Raw genomic sequence first — 21,933 nt, 5'->3', positions numbered from 1 at the left:
ATTTTCAATCCGTCCAATAATGATGAATAGTATGCTCCGGTTATGGTTTTACCTTTTTCAAGATAGTCCACGAATATTATGCCATGTGCATCCCAAAATACGAAGACCATAACCTTTCCGACCCATTTTTGCGTTTTTGGACGCTTCGGAGCACTTTGGCCCAGTGGAACCCACTGTTTTGCCTGTTGCGCTGACTCAGGAGTGTAGTAGTGGATCCAGGTTTCATCCATGGTTATGAATCGCCGCAAAAACTCGGTCGGCTTACGCGAAAATAATGCCAAATTCTGCTAGGAAGTTGTCACACGAATTCGTTTTTGGTCCAATGTGAGCAAACGCGGCCCCCATCGCACGCAGAGCTTCTTCATGCCCAAAACTGAATGCACGATATTGCCCACACGTTCCAATGATATGCCTACAGCATTAGCTACCTCTCTCAATTTCACTTTGGGATCATTCAACATCATATCATGGATTTTTTCGACATTTTCTGGTGTAGTGACCTCTTTTGGGCGCCCAGATCGTTCGGCATCAACTGTCCTCGTACGGCCACAACGAAACTCGGTAAACCACTTATGAATCGTCCAATCGACGGTGCAGAGTCCGGGTAATACTTATCCAGCTTGGCCTTGGTCTCGGATATCGTTTTCTTGCGAAGATAGTAGTGTTTGATCAAAACTCGAAACTCAGATTTTTCCATATTAAAAAAAACTTGGAGGTTAGTCGCTTCTCAGTGCTGTAACTTGTAAATGCGTAAACATAAATGGCTGAAGTTTTGACAGGCGTCATTTGAAGAATCGAGCTCGACGAAAATGGTTCACATTAGTGAATACTAATGCCATCTCTTAGAATTTTCAGGTTCTTATCAGACTGCCTAGTATATAGAGACCTTAAAAGGGAGTTGCGGCGATTGTACCCGGAATATTCTATTAAACTAACCGTCCTTATCATCGGCCTTGCGTGGCTCCGTGTCCTCAGGTCGCGAAACGTGGTTATGGCTGAAATTTTACCGCAATTTCGCTGGGGTCGGGTGCAGTTTTTCAGATTAGCACCCGCTCCCGGCGAAATCCTGCGGTTGTCCGCATTAGCGGGTGCTAATCTGAAAAAATACACCTGATCCCAGCGAAATCGCGGTAAAATGTCAGCCATAACCACGTCTAACGACCATGAGATAGGTGGTAACAGTCTGTAACGAAATCAATATGACGATCCGGAAAAAGTCTCGTCCACCCTGCGGACGCGGAGCGACCCACGGACGACCGCATTCTGCATTTTAGTGTCGCCTCTTTCACTGTTGCCGGCTTGTTCTGGCTGTGGTAGAGTAGGCGTTCCGCTTACACAGCCTCTTTTTTAGAGTGGTTCGGCATGGTTTCGCAGACGTTGATGCGAAAAGTGCGCTAGCTTAGCTTCGGGTGTTTTGCACACCACAGAGCATGCAGTCGTGCCATGTAACCCCGTTCAGGGGCCACAATTGCATCGTAGCACTCTAGCAAGTCGCGATTTAGTCGCTCCGTCCACCTAAAGTCCCGAGATTTCGTCGATCCATCGCATTGAATACATTTTCATTGGCTTCCCCAGCTCTAGAGTGGTCGGCATTGTTAATTTCTTCGGGACCACCCCTGAACTGCCTATTCATTTTTGTAACCATATTCAGCAGAAACCCTTAGTACAGGGACCCTCTATCCGCAACCCGAGGAAGCTTTCGGTGGCTTTGTCATGGACCCCTCGGGTAGATTCTTAGTCCAGACGCCATACCCAGTCCTGTGTGGTACGTGTTCGGCTAATTGTGTATTCTCGAGATATTCGCAATTAATCAATTTTTTAATTACTCCCGATTAATGCTTTTCCATTAAACGTATTTCGATTTTTTTTTCTGCACTTTATTAGATCATTGCATGACGAATAAAAAATGTCCAAGGATATTTGCCCTCCGACGAATATTTATTGCACTATAGCAACTAATAGGCGAGAAAATTGGAAAAAAATTCTGTCTGCAATATCTTCAAAAATATCATCTAAAAGAGAAATATTTATTTAAGTTCTGAAAACAACAGCTAAAATACACACTTTTTATACCAAACAGTATTTCTTTAAAGTTAATAATTTCCTGGCAAAATGGAGTTTTATTGTGTGAAATTCTGTGGTGTGATAATAAATAGTCATTTTTAGTAAATTAAATTGATGTTAGAGACAATATTTTTGTTCAAATACTTTGTTGCTGCACCCAGTCACAAAGTTCCTGTGAATTTATGGTGAAATTGTTTAAATTTAAGCAACAACGCATGAATAATCAATTACGGGGTTTCAAATACTAACAACTTTCCAAAAAAAAAGTATAAATGTTTGAAATTTAGCATGATAATTCTCTAAAGTACCACTAAAACAATGACGTTAAGAAAAAATTGTTTACACAAAAATTGTAACCTGTAGAACAATCTAAATTCCAATTATTTATCTACAGTTCTATATGTACTGCAAACTTGGCACGAAGCTTAAACAACCTTAGATATTATTTGAAATTTAGTCATGTAATTTAAATCTCTTAATTTTTATTCATTTAATAGTTATCAACTTCCCTTTTTTAAGAATTCGTCAATTGGCTCGATAAGTGTCATTGTAAACTCGGAAGCGCTCATCTGGCCGGCTGGTTCGGAGCCCATAGGCGTGGAAATAGAAAATGCTAGCAGAAGACTGCGGTAAATGCTCGAAAATTTCGGTACGAATAGGCGAATTTTGTCCGAACATACAACTCGTTTAAATTATTTAAAATCATTTTAAATTTTACATTAGTTTAAAAACTTTTTAAAACTCAAAATGAATAAAGTTTTTTCTATAAAGAATAAGCAGGATTTTCTAAAAATTGTATGAAAAATGTCATTTGTTTTAAAAGATATTTAGAATTAAATTGTTTAATTGAAAAATGTTTGTACCTAATTTACATTTTATACGTGTAAATTATTGAACATTTGAAAATAACATTTTTTTATTTAAAAACAAAAAAATTCAAGAGCTCGACTTTGAGTGCTTTAATTTGTAGTTTATTTTTTATTACTTCAAATGGAAATTTTTTTAGCTTCGGAGACCAAATTTGTTTTTTTTTATTGATCATGAAAAATGTTTGCGAACTAAGAAAAAACCGATAAATTACCGGGATTTTTCTTCTTCGATTAAAATGGCCACACCGACGATACCATAAATATATTAGATGAATGATAAGTAATTTAGAGACATTACTATACATAATTACACGATATGTAACTGAATACTGACTCATCGACACCTAATAAAACAACGTCTAAGAAAGAAACTCCTGAATTACAACGTATATTAATACTAATTATAAAATAATAAAGTACATGAAAAAATTATTTCATTATATTAATGTTGTAAATGAGTCTGCATCGTTTATTTTGCTTTAACAAAACACAATTTCTGTTCGAAATTAAGTCAGTTTTCCTGGAAGAATAATTCAGTGCATATTATTGTGGCTGAGTTGGCCCCCAACCCTTGCTCGGTATCTACGACGATTCGACGCCAATGGTTTCTGACCTGGCCCGTCGTTAGCATGTTTCCTAGTTTACGGCATCACTTATAGCCCCATTGTCAAACTCTTCCAAAAAAAATGAAAGTTGATAACTATTAAATGAATGAAAAGTAAGAAATTTAAATTGCATTACTGAATTTTAAATAATATCTAGGATTGTTAAAGATCCGTGCCAAGTTCCCACTGCATATAGAACTGTAGATAAATAATTGGAATTTAGATTGTTCTACAGGTTAAATTTTTGTATAAAAAATCTTTTCAACATCATTGTTTTAGTGATACTTTAGAGAATTATCATGCTAAATTTCAAACATTTATAACTTTTTGTTGGAAAGTTGTTAGTATTTGAAACCCCGTAATTGATTATTCATGCGTAGTTGCTTACATTTAAACAATTTCACCATAATTTCACAGGAACTTTTTGTCTGGGAACAGAAACAATATATTTGAGCAAAAATATTGTCTCTAACATGAATTTAATTTACTAAAAATGACTATTTATTATCACACAGCAGAATTTCACCCAATAAAACTCCATTTTGCCAGGAAATTATTAACTTTAGAGAAATTGTGTTTATTATAAAAAGTGTGTATTTTCACTGTTATTTTCAGAACTTGAAAAAATATTTCTCTATTAGGTGATATTTTTGAAGATATTGCAGACAGAATTTTTTCCAATTTTCTCGCCTATTAGTTGCTATTGCGCAATAAATATTCGTCGGAGGGCAAATATGTTTGGACATTTTTTATTCGTCATGCAATGATCTAATAAAGTGCAAGAAAAAATCGAAATACGTTTAATGGAAAAGCATTAATCGGGAGTAATTAAAAAATTTATTAATTGCTAATATCTCGAGAACGCACAATCTGCCGAAGACGTACCACATCGATTCGGAATCAGGAGATCATTCTGCATACGAATCATTCAAAATATTTTGGCGACATATAAGATCCGACAGGACTGGGTATGGCGTCTCGACTATCTAGAGGAATCAAATATATATATATGAGTGCGGAGTGTTAAGTGCTAGACAATGTAAATATAACAAATAAAAAAAATATATAAAAATGCACACATACAAATAATTAAAACGACTTTTCTGTATTGGTATTGTCACGATGCATTTCTAAGTTTTATAGGCAGTTTGTTCCAAAGGCGAGCACCTCTACAAATAAACAACCTTTGCATTTTATATGTGCGATGTAGTTGAATTTTGAGAACAGTTTTCCTTTCACGGAGTTTGGAGTGTGTTGGTTGATCTTTGTCAATAAAATGGAAAAGATTAAAAAGATAATGCGGAGTATCTGTGTTGAATATGGTATGCAGTGAGTAGGTTGTCCATAATAATAGTCTCCTTTTAAGAATATTGAGAAATCCTGCTCTCTCTCCCTCTCTCTTTCTCTCTCTCTCTCTATATATATAGAGAGAGAGAGAGTAATACGTTCACTTTAAGGGATGTTATAGATAAACTGAATGCAAGAATTAAGCGTGCGCTCAAGCTTAGCATTAAGCTCATCGTTGATGTCATCGCATACCAAGCAACCATAATCAAAGAAAGGTAGGATAAGGCTTTTTAAAGAGTCAAGAGGAATTCAACAAAATTTTAACAGATTCAACAAGAGGAATGATGATACGTCTCTTAATTAGAAGCGGAGGTAGGGTTGCATTTTTTATAATTATTACGTATTACCTTCATATAAAGTAATTTGACATGAAATATTCACACTTACATAAACATCAGTTAATACGAAGTTCACCTACCTAATTTTGTTTGCAACATATCAGGTGTGACAGGTCTAGCTGGGTCTTCCAGAACCACCTGCCTTCGTACCCTTGGCATCTTTTCAAAACTTGGGTCCCTGAAAAATAAGAAGATTATTAATTTCAAGAGTACTGCTGGTATTAACTGCGAGGTGAATCTCTACTCGGGTGAGACGGCGAGGATGCTTATGTGCATTCGATAGGCAGGGTCAAACATCTGACTTCTAAATCGACTGTCGATAAACCAGCTAAAATCGGGAGGTGAGTTTCTGCAGTCTTACTCTCCCCTGGCCAAATGTCCAGGCAAATACGAGTCATTCTAATAACGTGAGATGCAGCAGCAGGTTATCACTGGTTGTGATTAATTTCATACATTGATTCTAAGCCCACCTTACACGGAAAAAAATTCTTGAGGCGAACGAGTGAATCGAGAATATATTAAACTCAAAGAAAGTGTACGCTTGGATTAGGTAAAACGTTTACTTAGAAGAGTTACACATTTAGTTACTTCATGTAAATTGTTCTCGTAAATCAGGAATTTGGACAAAATTGCTAAGTTCGAAAGTTTATTATTTTCGACAGATTATGTATAATTGTATTATCTTACGTTTAGAAAAAAAATTTAGTCGTTATAGAAATATATTAACTTACAGTAGCCAATTTTTTGTCTGGTATCGCGAAAATGAATTTCCCTGAAATCCGTGTAATGCATTTGGAGGTCAAGTTTGTTGTTTTTATCGCGTTTTTTGATATTTCAATATAGTTATCGCCTACAATCGAAACAAATGTAAATTATTATTACTGCATCATAAACTTCATTCAATATTAACATTCGCGCACATTTCAAGTGGTAAAAAGCGTTTAATTGTCCAAATTAAATCTCAACTGTCACTGCTCCGATTAGACCGTCGCCATTTTATTTCGCTGCTCCCATAATGCACCGGTGCTCTTCCGATAATTGCTTCAGACACCTATTCTTAATATCACTATTATAGCTACACTTTTTAGGGGTTTGACTATACGATATCCCTGGTACATGGAAAATGGTCAAGGATATTCATTTTCGCTGATCCAGGGATCTTTCTAAATCCCTTCGTTCGTTTTCAGCTAAATGTTTGGCTATAATAAGGAATAATATCCCTGTCACATCTCAATTTTTTTACCGTGTACTAAGAAGAACATGTTTTACATGCTCATACAGAGTGAAGTGGAGTTGTCTAGCTGTGCATGTACTCATGCTAAAGAGCTTAATAGATACTTTAGACGCGAGGGTGATCCGTGTATGGACCTCTGTTTCACTGGGGTTTTAAAATAAAAAGGCATAGTGCTACAGGACTTAAACGGACCAGCCTTACAAGACAATAATGATAATAATAAATAATAAAATTAATAATATAATAATTATATATAATCACACTACCGCTTAAAAGTTTAACCTCGCCTCAAAAAAAAGAGAAGAAGCTCTTAAAAGTTTTATATCTCGCGAACTATACATTGTAGAAGCCTTTTTTACGTCTCATTTGAAAGCTCTTGTAATGTACTTTTAAATTACTACGAACCGGAAATAAACGTATCTTAAAAAATCAAAGCCAATTTTAAATTAAATTTCAAGAGCTTTAAAATAAGCTCAAGAACGTTATTTTAAGTCAATTTTTTTATCAAGTTATGGACATTTATGACTATTCGTCTTTGTTTACTATATTTAGAGACCTGGGTCTGCTCTGAGGTAGGGTAAAGGGGGGCAATGCCAACCAGTTAACAGTCAATGATTTTATTAAAGTTAATGAGATGTTGAATTGATCCATTTTTTCTCATTTCGAGTTCTACATTATTTTATATCATATTTCTATAAGTATTAATCACATGGAACAAACAAAAATTTGGTAATTTAATTATTTCTGACAAGCTGTATTTCATCGGCTTTGCCCCTCACCTGAAGGAAAAGCCGACTGCAGCTTTTTATGAAAATAAAAACATTTAAAGATCAGAAAATGTGATGGTTTTCTTCTGTGGTATTTTATGTACTGGAAAAATTACCTTTGAAGATATTTAACAAGAAGATTAAGTTATTTTGAATAAAAATAGAGATAGCTGTAATATAGCCTCTTATTCATTGACATTCTACTAGAAACGGACTGGACGCAATGATTCTACCTTACCAATAAAAGAAACCTGCATACCGACCGGATTGATAATAATATTTAATAGTTTCTTCCATGTAGCCCACAAGATAAGTTGCGGTTCTACATTGCCGATCATTTATCGACGAAACTTGTGAGGTCGTGTATCACCTAAGCACTTGTTAATATTATTTTCGTCGGGCCTACCCCCCTGGCAAGGCCTCACTTATTTATGAGATTTAATACATTTTGGACTTGAATTACGTCTGATTAATATGATTAGATTGTGTGATATTGTTTTATCTGTCAAGATATCAAGTTTTTACACTGTAAGTATTGTCAATAAAGTTAAAAACTTTATATTTCTGACAGCGTAACTTCCATTCTTTCGTAGTAAGAACTGTTTTCTGTATAATTTTTCTTTTGCAACGTCAATTTTTAAGATTTAAGCAAGTAACACTATCTCTCTGATAAAATAGATTTATTTGATGCAAAGTAGAACTAAAATTGTTAAATAATAGTCATGCTATAAAATTCAATTCCAATTTTTTTTCGTGAATTTTGTTTTAAACTTGTTAAATAAATAATAAATAATAAAAAATTACCTTAGAATAACATTCTCAGGCTTACTTTGAATCTCTTGAAATGTTATTTAAAATTGGCTCTGATTTGTTACGATACGTTTATTTCCGGTTGCCATGCAATCGGTCAAAGTCGCGTGTAAAATGTTTCAAAATTTCACAACTTCAAGCATGCGCAGAAGGAACTGTGTATCCTTAACCCGTTAACCGTAGGGCTTTTTTCGCACCACTTAACCGTAGGGGGGGGGGGGTGTGATTTGACCCGATGCTTTAAAAAAATCGAAAACGTGTTCCTAAGAATCTGGAAAAATGCATGGATCTTGTTTGAACCTTCTACTTAACGGTACAATTTCGCAATGTGTTTTTTTTTAAATTATTGATGATATTATTACACCATTAAGCCATTTCCCTTTCAGGGTAGGCGTGACTTACTCGGTAGGGGAAAGGAGTAGTGTGCAGAAGGGACAGAGAATTTTCAGATTGATCCAGAATTCTTGTGTTATTTATGTAAATAACACGATCGTTCCGCAATTAACAATAAACAAATAAACTCAGAGAAAAAAAATAGTTTTTTTTTCAAAAATTCATAACTCAGACAAATGAATGAAATTGAATGGTTCAAAAAGGAAATTAAAGGGGAAGAGTGTGCCTTTCAATAAAAAAATCTTACAAGAAATTTTTACGGAATTGAAACCCTTAATTTTCAATATGAACTCATGCATTATTTTAGGTGGTAATGTAGGACGTTTTGATAGACACATACACACTGTTCTATGCAAAGCCATTTATATATTTTCAAATGTCGACAATAGAACTTGTCATTTAAACATTTTAAGTGTGCATACCGTAAGGGTGGATTTTAGGGGTCCTGTTGAACATTTTCACCTACTAAATAATTCTTGCGATAAAAAAGAGGATTTTTGACGTTTTTATATTATAAAATATCTACAATCCAACTTTTCATTTTTAACATTTTAGGTGCATTTTAGCTGGCAGGGCCTCAACGCAAAAATGAACTGAAAACCTATAGGGAATTTAGGGCTCATTTAGGGCTAATTTAATGCCCCATTGCCAAATTGAATGCTCTTTATTGAAACAAAAAAACCGGTGGTCATGCTAGCTTAACGTTAAGCTAGCAGGACCACACAGAGAGAGAAACGACTTAGGCATTATTTCTTTCCACAATAACTTAGGGCTCATTTAGGGCTCACCTAATGCCCTATTGTCAAATTTAATGCTTCGGAATTTTTCAAAAAAACCTGTGGTCATGCTATTATAACGTTAAGATAGCAGGACCAAACAGAGAAAAAAACGACTCAGGCATTATTTCTTTCCAGAATAATTTAGGACTCACTTAGAGCACACTTAATGTCCTATTGTCAAATATAATGCTTCGCAATTTTTCCAAATAACCTGTGGTCATGCTAGCTTTACGTTAAACTAGCAGGACCAGACAGAGAAAAAAACGACTTAGGCATTATTTCTTTCCACAATAATTTGGGGCTCATTTAGGGCTCAGCTAATGCCCTATTGTCAAATTTAATGCTCCGAAATTTTTCAAAAAAACCTGTGGTCATGTTATTTTAACGTTAAGCTAGCAGGACCACACAGGGGAAAAAACGACTTAGGCATTATTTCTTTCCACAATAATTTAGGGCTGATTTAGGGCTCACTTAATGTCCTCTTGCCAAATTTGATTGCACGCATTTTTTTCTTCTTAAAACCCTGTGGTTCTGCCATCTTAACGTAAAGATAGCAGGAACACACAGAGAAAAAAATTATTTGGACAATATTTCTTTGCACTACAATTTAGGGCTCATTTAGGGCTCACTTAATGCCCTTTGTCAAATTTAACGCTCCGAAATTTTTCGAAAAAAAACCTGTGTTTGTGCAATCTTAACGTTAAGCTAACAGGACCACACAGAAAAAAAACGAATTAGGCATTATTTCTTTCCACAATAATTTAGGTCTCATTTAGGGCTTTTAAAATAAGCATACAACTTTTTAAATCTTTGTTAAACTTTTTTTTTTAGTCAATTAGTAAAGTCAAAAAAATACTTACGTTACCCGACATAATTTCAAACTCATTTAAGACGCTTGAAATATGTAATATAAATTTGTGTCAACTTTTTTTAAAGAAGATTTATGTAAACAATTGATCAAAAAACTTAGAATCAAATCCGACGCGCCATTCTTTTGCTACTATGAGGGAAAAGATATTTAGGGTTGTAGTTAGTGATTTTAAACTTCTATCGTCAACTCATTATGAAATTAAAAACTGTTTCAAAAATGAAGAATAATTATTAGGAATCCATGAAGCTTTTTTTCTTAACTTCATTTCAAAAATTGTTTTAACATAATTTCAAAAATAATTGTTTACGTCAAGGAGAGCTTAAGGGATATTAATAGACTGTCAATTATAATTCCGATCTCTGTCTAAGAGAATATATACAGCTTGCATTATAAATTTTCATTTACTTCAAAACAGATTTTTTATCGTCGTTTGAAAATTCTGTTTAACAGTTACATATTTTTCAGATAAATATTCATCATTTTCTAAAATAACGAAGGTTGTGAATTTTGACTGAATCTCTTGTGGTATCCAAGATTATTCCGTGGGCTTAGTAATGTTGCTAATTTCCTGCCAACTCATTATGGAATTAACAATAATTTCAACCGCAATTATATCTAGGGCCTACGATATTCGTGTACAATTTTTTACCCACTTTCACAAAAATTCTTAGACAAAGAAAAATACCCAAAATATTATTTAGTGTTGCCCAACTTGTGTAAAATAATTGCACAAAATCCAAACATTATCCTGCTTAGAAATCGTACTTTATCGACACATTTCGATCGTTAATAATGTACTTGAAGTTACGAACGTTCATTTGAACGAAATTAAAAAAAAATTATTTTTCAATTTTTTTTTTGCTTAAATCAATTAGAACGGCAAAAAAAAAATTCTGTCGTAAAGAATTGTCGAATAAAATTTTTTTAAAGGGTTACCTACCCTTACACATCACCCATTGTTTAGACCTGCCTAATGCAAGTTTGATTGTCGATATTTGAAAATATAAAGACGTCAAAAAATCTCTTTTTTTAATTCAATAATTATAGAGTGATTGAGAAAGTTCGGAAAGATCTTTAAAAACCACCCTTAATATATCTGCACCTAAAATGTTAAAAATAACAATTTTGATTGTCGATATTTGAAAATATAAAAACGTCAAAAATTATCTTTTTATGTCTCGCTAATTATAGAGGGAGTGAGAAAGTTCGGCAAGACCCCTACAAACCACCCTTAATATATCTGCACCTAAAATGTTAAAAATGACAATTTTGATTGTCGATATTTGAAGATATAAACACGTCAAAAATTCTCTTTTCTTATCTCATCAATTATAAAGTGGGTGAGAATGTTCGGCAAAAGATCCCTAAAAACCAACCTTAATATATCTGCGCCTAAGTGTGTGGTTATATTAATGGTGGTTTTTAGGGGTGTTGCCGAACTCTCTCACTCCCTCTATAATTATGATGATAAAAAAAGATAATTTTTGACGTTTTTATATCTTCAAATATCGACAATCAAAATGGTCATTTTTAACATTTTAGGTGTGGTTATATTAAGGGTGGTTTTTAGGTTTCTTGCCGAACTTTTTTACCCACTCTATGATTAGCGAGATAAAAAAGATAACTTTTCACGATTTCATATTTTCAAATATTGACAATCAAAATTGTCATTTTTAACATTTTAGGTGTGGTTATATTAAGGGTGGTTTTTAGGGGTCTTGCCGAACTTTCGCACTCCCTCTATAATTAGTGAGATAAAAAAAGAGAATTTTTGACGTTTTTATATTTTCAAATATCGACAATCAAACTTGTCATTTTCAACATTTTAGGTGCGGACATATTAAGGGTGGTTTTTAGGAGTCTTGCCGAACTTTCTCACTCACTCTATAATTAGTGAGGTAAAAAAAGATAATTTTTCACGTTTTTATATTTTCAAATATCGATAATCAAAATTGTCATTTTTAACATTTTAGGCGTGGATATAATAAGGGTGGTTTTTAGGGGTCTTGCCGAACTTTCTCATTACCTCTATAATTATGATGATAAAAAAAGAGAATTTTTGACGTTTTTATATTTTCAAATATCGACAATCAAACTTGTCATTTTCAACATTTTAGGTGCGGACATATTAAGGGTGGTTTTTAGGAGTCTTGCCGAACTTTCTCACTCACTCTATAATTAGTGAGGTAAAAAAAGATAATTTTTGACGCTTTTATATTTTCAAATATCGACAATCAAACTTGTCATTTTCAACACTTTAGGTGCGGATATATTAAGGGTGGTTTTTAGAAGTCTCGCCGAACTTTCTCACTCACTCTATAATTAGTGAGGTAAAAAAAGATAATTTTTCACGTTTTTATATTTTCAAATATCGACAATCAAAATTTTCATTTTTAACATTTTAGGTGTGGATATATTAAGGGTGGTTCTTAGGGGTCTTGCCGAACTTTCTCACTCCCTCTAAAATTATGATGATAAAAGAAGAAAATTTTTCACGTTTTAATATTTTCAAATATCGACAATCAAAATTGTGTTTGATATGTTTGAATAATTGGTCATTTGTAAGGGTATTCAACACCTCAAAAAATAAAAATTTTGAAAATTTCTTCCGATGGAATATCATTTTTTGTCATCCTAAATGATTTAGGCAAAAAAAAATTCGGGGAAAAAAAACTTTAATTTCGTTCATATGAACATTCGTAACTTCAAGTACATTCGTTAATATGGATCTCTACTTTTAACCAGTGATTTAGAGACCAATATGCCCAAAATCAGTGACCGGTAATTTGGTTTGACATAGCTGGACGGCCACGAGGAAATTAGTGAGAATACTACAAGTATGTAGCCGAAAGTCATACTTTTCAATGATAGAAAAAAATACGCATAGCATCTCGGATATTTATTTAGCCATACAAGTATACAGTGCAGACTTGGATAAAAATTATTTCGTACAATACACGACATACATTTCAAACTTTATTTTAAAGACTTACGTATTTCCAAAAGGTATTATTAACTTATAATAGAACAATCATTAAGTACTTATATTACTTATATAATATTTATTCTTTTAATAAAAAATTTAAATACTGCTCGCAATTGAGAATTAATACTATCCATTTTTCATTTAACAGTGGCACTTCGAATATCGCCTGATAATTATAGAATGCCTGATATCGCTCTTCTTTCAAAATAACACTTACCTATAACATTTACAATATACACGTAACTATTTTATAATTTATTTTCTCCTGTGGTAAAAATTCTAGATTCCTTCCGGTTTAGAAAAAAATATACTTTCTTTGCGATACTCGCGATTTTTAATTTAAAAAGTTCCAATTAAAATTGTTTTCATTTAGCCTACATTTTAAAAATAGGAGAACATTTCCAGTGGAATGGAAATAAATTAAACTGGTTAATTTCTTAATAAAAGTATTCAAAATTATATAATTGGAAATTAAAAGTGTTCGAAATTGACAAATTTGAAAACAAAAGCTCTTAAAATTTAAAAAATTTCATACTAAAATTTTGACAAATAGACAATTTAATTAGAAAGGAGTTGAAATTATATCATTTCGAATTTAAAGCATTCAAAATTAATTACCGTAAACCGGGGTTAAGCGGCGCACTTCTGAATTCGATGTATTGAATCTTCTAAGTAAAATATATAGAGACTTGCAACTAAGCAATGTCAAACTTCAGTTCCGAAACCAAGATAAAAAATATCGCGTTATAAGTTTCATTAAGCGTACGGCGCCCCTCTACCCAATATGCGTCGCTCCCAGTTTACATTAATTAAACATTGAAAACTTTTGTATTTCAATCAATTTGAATTCAAACTGATAAAAATGTGACAATTTGTAATTGAAAAATAAATCAAAGCGTCTGAAAATCCTAAACTTTTAAATTAAGATTTGATAACAAAAAATGATCAATTACATTAGTGAAACATTGCAAAAGTTTAAAAAAATTATATATGGATCCTCAGTAATTATTCTTTGTACTTTTTTTAACATTAATTGTTTAAACAGAACTACATTTTAATAGTATGTTGCATTACAAGGGATGAAACACAGCGAATGCAACGAGCGTGAAGTTTGCTGCACGAGCGCAGCGAGGGCTGCCTTCACACGAGTTGCGATCGTTGTGTTACATCCCTAGTAATGCATATTATTTTTCATAGCAAATCTATTGAAAATTCGAGTTGAGGTACCTGTAGACCCTACCTACCTACGTGTTTACTCTAGAGCTGAAAAAAATATTTCAGCCCTAGGGATCTAAACACATTGTTTCAGCCCACTTTACACGTACCGAAACTCGAAGACAAAATATTTCAACCCTAAGGATGCAAACACCGTGTTTCAACCAGCTCTACAGGTATCGAAACTCGAAGTTTCAACAAATGCACTACGAAAATTTTTTTCCACGTTCCTACAGCATATTTTTAGAGTTGTTTTAATTTTGATTTTACTAATTTTCTACACAAAATAGTTACAACAAAGATTTAAAAACTTTGTGATACATCTATTGAAAGCCCTCAATGAGCCCTAAATTATAGTGCAAAGAAATATTGTCTAAATCATTTTTGTCTATGTGTGGTCCTGCTAGCTTAACGTTAAGATAGCAAAACCACAGGTTTTTCCGAAAAATTCCGAAGCATTAAATTCGTCAATAGGTAATTAAATGAGCCCTAAATTTTTGTGGAAAGAAATAATGCCGGAGTCACTTTTTTCTCCATGTGGTCCTGCTATCTTAACGTTAAGATGGCAGAACCACATGCTTTTGAGAAAAAAATGCGTGCTATCAAATTTGGCAAGAGGACATTAAGTGAGCCCTAAATGAGCCTTGAATTATTGTGGAAAGAAATAATGCCCAAGTCATTTTTTTCACGTGTGGTCTGCTACCTGCTAGCTTAACGTTAAGATGGCAGAACCACATGTTTTTTTTTAAATGCGTACCATCAAATTTGGCAATAGGGCAATAGGTGAGCTCTAAATGAGCCCTAAATTTTTGTGGAAAGAAATAATGCCGGAGTCACTTTTTTCTCCATGTGGTCCTGCTATCTTAACGTTAAGATGGCAGAACCACAGGTTTTTAAGAAAAAAATACGTGCCATCAAATTTGGCAAGAGGACATTAAGTGAGCCCTAAATGAGCCCTAAATTATTGTGGAAAGAAATAATGCCTAAGTCGTTTTCTTCTCTGTGTGGTCCTGCTAGCTTAATGTTAAGATAGCATGACTACAGGTTTTTTCGAAAAATTGCGGAGCATTAAATTAGACAATAGGGCATTAAGTGAGCCCTAAATGAGCCTTGAATTATTGTGGAAAGAAATAATGCCCAAGTCTTTTTTTTCACTGTGTGGTCCTGCTACCCGCTAGCTTAACGTTAAGATGGCAGAACCTCATGTTTTTTTTTTAAATGCGTACCATAAAATTTGGCAATAGGGCATTAGGTGAGCCCTAAGTTATTGTGGAAAGAAATAATGGCTAAGTCGTTTTTTTCTCTGGGTGGTCCTGCGAGTTTAACGTTAAGATAGCAGAAGTACAGGTTTTTAAGAAAAAAATACGTGCCATTAAATTTGGAAAGAGGACATTAAGTGAGCCCTAAATGAGCCCTGAATTATTGTGGAAAGAAATAATGCCTAAGTCCTTTTCTTCTCTATGTGGTCCTGCTAGCTTAACGTTAAGATAGCAGAACCACAGGTTTTTTAAAAAATGCGTACCATCAAATTTGGTAATAGGGCATTAAGTGAGCCCTAAATGAGCCCTAAATTATTGTGGAAAGAAATAATTCCTGAGTCGTTTTTTTCTCTGTGTGGTCCTGCTATCCTAAAGTTAAGATAGCATGATCACAGGTTTTTTTGAAAAATTGCGGAGCATTAAATTTGACAATAGGGCATTAGCTGAGCTCTAAATGAGCCCAAAATTATTGTGGAAAAAAATAAGGCCTAAGTCGTTTTTTCGCTGTGTGTTCCTGCTAGTTTAACGTTAAGCTAACATGACCACTGTTTTTTTTTTGTTTAAATAAAGAACATTAAATTTTCCAATGGGGCATTAAATTAGCCCTAAATTCCCTATAGGTTTTCAGTTCAAATTTTGCAATGTGGTCCTGTCAGCTTAACTTCAAGCCAGCAGCGCCACTCAAGGAATCGGTCAAAAATGATTATATCAATTTCCCCTTTTTATCGGAGTTTCCGGCTCCTGGAATTCCATTAAACCACTGTCTTACCTTCATAATTAAAAAAGGGCAGCGAAGGGCAAAGGGAAAAAAACTTAATATTCGATTTTTCTTCCTAACATTAATAAGGGCCTATTTAGGGCTCATTTTATATCTAACTATGGATTTTACTACTTAGCCCTTTTTATAAAATATGAAACGGTGGTGCCAACTTTGTTTCAAGCCAGCAGCGGCACTGTAGGAATCGGTCAAAAAATGATTATATCAAATTCCAATTTTCACAGGAATTTCCGGCTCGAGATATCCCTTCGAACCACTGCCCTACCTTCAACATTTAAAAATGGCCACGAAGGGCAAAGGTACAAAATATAATTTTTTAAGTTCTCTTCCCAGCATTAATAAGGGACTATTTAGAGCTCACTTTCTATCCATCTATGGATTAGACTACTTAGCCCATTTTATAAAATATGCCACAGTGCTGCCAGCTTTACTCAGAGCCAGCAACACCACTGGAGGAATCGGTAAGAAAATGATTATATCAAATTCTTCCTTTTTTCAGGAAATTCCGGCTCATTTCTGACTTGCGATAACCCTTCGACCCACTGCACTATCTTCAAATTTAAAAAAGGGTCGCTAAGGGCAAAAGGCCAATTATAAGGCCTGTATTTAGGGCTCAATTTCTGTTAAAACATAAATTTACACCTGTGCACTTTGTAAAAAACATACAAAGGTGTTGTTAACTTAGAATAATATCAGCCACACGATATGAAAACATAGCTCAAAAAATGTTATTCATAAAATCTGCGATGGTAGGAATTTCCGGCTCGAGATAACCTTTTAAACCACTCTCCTACTTTGACAATTAAAAAGGGATTGCTAAGGGCAATGGGAAAAAATTTTAATTTTAGATTTATCTTCCTAGCATCAATAAGGACCTGTTTAGGGCTCACTTTCTATCCAACAATGGATTTTACTACATAGCCCTTTTTATAAAAGATGCCAAGATGCTATGCTGCCAGCTTTACTTCAAGCCAGCAGCACAACTCGAGGAATCGGTCAAAATATAAGTATATCAAATTCCTAATTTCATATAATCACTATAATTATTAAACCCCTTTTGCAATTCACAAATTATTTATATTGTTTATTCACATAAACACTATAACTAACTTTTATAATTTCACATTTTTATATTTTGTCCTTATTATTTAAACAGTTCATTCCTTTGATGGAAATTGTAACAATAATAACCTGTTTTTTAAAACCAATTTTAGATGCTTGTAATAATTAAAATCTATAGGATCTAAAGCTCATTTAGTGCTCGAGGACTATCATAATTAAAATTAACCAAAAAAATTGTTCAAACTTTAAAAAATGTATTAAACAAATTTATTTTTATATAAATATTTTCTAAAATGGGCTAAAACGCAGATATGTAATTGTCAACAAATAATTTTTTTTTAATTTTACGGCTTGAATAGTCTCTGGTTTTTGGGCTCCTATAAAATACCCGCTACGATTGTTGTGCTTCAACACTTAACGTCAATAGTCAACCCCTCTCTACCACGTAGATAACGAATTTGTCGAAAAATAACTTTCTTAAAAATTTTTATTTGTCAACAGAGTCTCTGATTTTTGGGCTCCAACCCTTAACGTCAAAAACTAAACCCTCTCTACCACGTGCATACGACTTTGTAAAAAAATAACTTTCTGGAGAATTTTAATTTGTGAATAGAGTCTCTGAGTTTTGATCTCCTCGAAAAGACCTACTACGATTTTTGGGCTTTAGCCCTTAAGGGCGCGCGACGGTTGAATCTCGCGCTTCACGCTCGATAATGGGTTACCTCGCGCTTCGCACTCGGATATTTATTCTTTGCATTTGGAATGCTTGAAAAAAACTTTATGAAAAAGATCTCTTTTAGATGGCAGTATTTATATGCGTCTTCATATTCTGAATTATCTACTTAATTAAGTATAGTCAAAGATTAAGTTTCTCAAAGCTCTGTAGGCTTTTAAGGTACACATTCTCATCGTGACACTCACGCTGTGCGCTCGATTTCCGACCGACTTTTGTAAACAGATTTTGTTCAATCTTTTTTTTTTCTCGTAACTTTCGTCGTTTTTCCAGACTTTTTTTTTTTATTTTTTTTTTCAACGTTATTTTTCACGAATAAAAGAAAAAGTACGCATCCTATCAAGAAGTGTACCTTAACGAAATTGTAGATTTTTTTTTAGGATAACAATTTTTATTAATTCATCTTTTTTCGTATCCTACATAGTTTGTCCACAAAATGTAATCTTTTATTTTTCATTATTTTTTGTGCAATAAGAATTTGAATTTTCGATTTTTGAAGAAAATTCACAAATTTATTATGGGGCTTTCAAAAAGAAATGTTTTTCTTCTCTTGACTTTCTTTCATCTCGTGCGTTTTTTGGCTTCAAATTTTGATTTTCGGTTCATTAAAAAAATGTTGAAAACGCTATAAATCTGAGAATTTTCTTTTTATCGAAAAAAGTCATAAGGATAAATTGTTTGTTCTTCTTAATATTATAAATATCCGTACATATAATTTTCAAATTCAGAAAAAAGTGGTCTCGAAAATTTTCAAAATGCGCTCACTTTTTGAATTTGTAACAAAAATGGCTGGTTCACGAACTCGCTCTTTCTTTTAGGACCTAAAAAAAGTGTGCCAAAGATGGATCTGATTTGTTCATTTTTTCGAGCGTTATCGTGTCTCGAAACGTGGAGATCCGTTAAAAAAGTGTGATGTCAAATTTCCGAAAATTCGAATACTTTCTCAATCATAAATGATGAGAATGTAAAAACTTATTTTTTGACAAAGTTATATCCACGTGGTAGAGAGGGTTGAAGTCCAAAACCGATTTTTCCCCCGGAATAATTTCAGTTCGCTTTTTACGCTGACGCTCATTCATTCTGTTTCCGCTTCCGTCCGTTTTCAAAATCTTCTTTGCGTTAACACGAAAACTGAAATCGCTTCTCTTCTACAACTTATTCTACACCGCATTTACAATCGGTCCATCAAATATCGATAATCAAACTTGTCATTTTTAACAATTTAGGTTTTAGGGGTCCTGCCGAAAAATCTTACCCACTGCATAATTCGTGGTATAAAAAAGAGGGGTTATGAAATTTTTATCTTTTCAAATATCGTCAATCAAACGTTCGTAGCTTCAAGTATATATGAGAGATCACTTCCATATGATTTCTCAGATGTTTTTCTAGATCAATCCCATACAAATTTTTTACTCGAGACAAGGAAAGTGAAGAAAATTCTACTTTTCTCGAATCTCTCACACTATGTCGCTTTTTAATCAATATTTTATCATTTCAGAACTTCAACCCAATTAACAACAATTAACAATTTTCTGCAGTTACGTTATGGTTATTTCACCTGATTCATTTTGTCGAGATAAGATAATACAAAATAAGCGTCATAGTGTAAGAGATACGAAAAAACCGTAGTCATTTTCTCCATCTTTCTTACGAAAAAGAGAAAGTGATATTAATGATTTAATTGATTGCAATCTCTCTTTCATAAAAAAAATACCACTCTTGACATTCATTGACTGTGTCAATAATTGCGGAACATGATCACTTCTAACGACTAACAGCAGTAAACTGTTTTAATAATTGCCAAAAATCCTTACACAAAATATTACTCTTAACACTCGTTTAATGTGTAATTCATTCCAGAAAATAGTAACTTTTCACGATTTTGTGTAAAACATAATAAGAACAGAAATTGTTTACATAATTGCAAAATAGTATAAACATAAAATATGATTTTTGATACTCATTATCTATATCATTTAATGACCACAAACTTTAGAAAGTTCATATGAACATCGGAAAAAATATTTTTTTGTTCCGGAAATTGTTTTTGGCAATCTAAAAATGCATTCCATGCAAAAATATTGTCAAATTTTTTATTTGGGGGTGAGTAACAACCCCTACTGCGATTTTCGTTGATCACAGTAAAAACTTGGGGGTATATTTTGTTGCAGGTAAAATTATAATGGCGTTCACTGTACCTCGGTAGGGACACAGATATCTCTCGAACTTGGGGTACGACATACCGAGTATTTAGGGTATGAAATAGCCACAAGGTGGGGTACGAAAGGTCAGATGTTACTATTTTGAAATTATGGTAGCTGTTGTCAAGCATGCCATGGTCTTAGAAAAGTTGAAGGTATGCGGATTCCATTTTGTGAAACTAGGCTTTGAGGTATGAGCATGATTGAAATTACCAGGGGTGGGATTCCGATGCCCACTAATCTAGTTTATCCATGGACATAGGAAACACGGGGCTAGGCATGCTAGGGTACTATATTAGACAGGAATATGCAACCGCCATTCTGGTTCCTGGACAGTTCGCAGAAAACAGTGCGATAAGCATGTCGTATAGTTTAATTAAAATTAAGTTTAGAATAGAAGAAAAATGGTCTGCTACAGTGCTCCGTTTTGTAAAAATAGAAGAGAGGATGGATTTAAACTTTGCCGTTTTCCAGTAGGGCGAAGAGAAAGACTGTCAATGTGGATCATAAATTGTAGACGCGACAAATGGAAACTGAATTTAAATTGAAGATTATGTGATGTTATCACTAATATTTATGACTATCACAATATAAATCAAATATAGGGGGTCTGAAGATTATGTTTACATATAATTAAATTGCCTATGAGCATTTCTTATATATATTAAAGCGAAATGAGATCCAGAAGAAAGTAAGGTTAGGAACCCGTTTTTCTACAGAACGTGGCACATTAACCCACGCAAATAAAAAGGACTTATGATGTGAAATATAAATAGCTATCATAATAAACTCTTGAAAAAGTATTGTATTACTGTTTGACCTATAGTCTATTATTATTTTATGATTTGTTAATATTTATTTAAAAAATCATATGATTATAATTTTAGTGCACGTCTATTTATAAACTGATTAAAATTTCGTTTGCAATCATAATTTTTGCAAGAACTACTTTTTGGCAAATGTGTGGGTTAAAAAATCATATAGTCGAATTTAAATATTTCATATAACAATGCTTCAGTATTATTTAAAAATAAATAATCTGTATCATGTAAGTGTATTTTTATAATTCAATATCAATTTAGCGATTTTGAATTTGGCGGGGAACCAGAATGGCAGCTTGCATATTCCCATCTAATATAGTACCTTAGGCATGCCATCCTAACTTGGCGAGCGGGGTTGAATCCACGGAGGTGCATTCCAGGCGACCACCCGGGTGAATTGGTGGGTGAAGTAAAGAAGTGGGCGGAGTTTACTAGGGTGAAGTGGAAGGAGAATGGTAGAATGAACGATTTCGAGTGTGCGTCGGGTGTCTGTTTGGTGAAAGATAGTTGAGGTTACGTTACACAAAAGTTAAAAAAAATGCAAGAACACGATAAGAAGATTTTAACTGCTGCTTCAGTAATGAGGTCATTGTTATTACAAACAGTGATGCGTTCAATAATAGTGGAAAGTGATGAAGATACTAAACTTTAGATGATGAAGATACTAAGTTTTAGTCTACTACTAAATTGTGGGTCCGCATGCAATAAGGGCACATAAAATTTTTTCGTGCGAAAACGAAGTCCCCTGGAGGCTTTTGAAAAAATTTTCGAATTTTAATTTTCAAAAGATATATATGGATG

The 21,933-nt window shown here is 33.5% G+C and overlaps 1 protein-coding gene across 1 annotated transcript in view; it reads right to left on the bottom strand.

The window, feature by feature from the left end:
* The window catches only part of LOC117176120 (transcription factor E2F2-like), a 124,202-nt gene that overhangs the window by 68,362 nt on the left and 33,907 nt on the right, over window positions 1–21,933 (bottom strand). The window contains exon 2 of the mRNA XM_033366184.1: window positions 5,304–5,401. Within this exon, the coding sequence (XP_033222075.1) occupies window positions 5,304–5,382 (79 nt within the window). The 5' untranslated portion in view covers window positions 5,383–5,401. The remainder of the gene's footprint in view (window positions 1–5,303; window positions 5,402–21,933) is intronic.

Source organism: Belonocnema kinseyi, chromosome 1, assembly GCF_010883055.1.
Source record: "Belonocnema kinseyi isolate 2016_QV_RU_SX_M_011 chromosome 1, B_treatae_v1, whole genome shotgun sequence".
NCBI classification, from domain to species: domain Eukaryota; kingdom Metazoa; phylum Arthropoda; class Insecta; order Hymenoptera; family Cynipidae; genus Belonocnema; species Belonocnema kinseyi.
The sequence above is the reverse complement of the archived record's forward strand: the minus strand, read 5'-3'. Positions and strand labels throughout refer to the sequence as shown.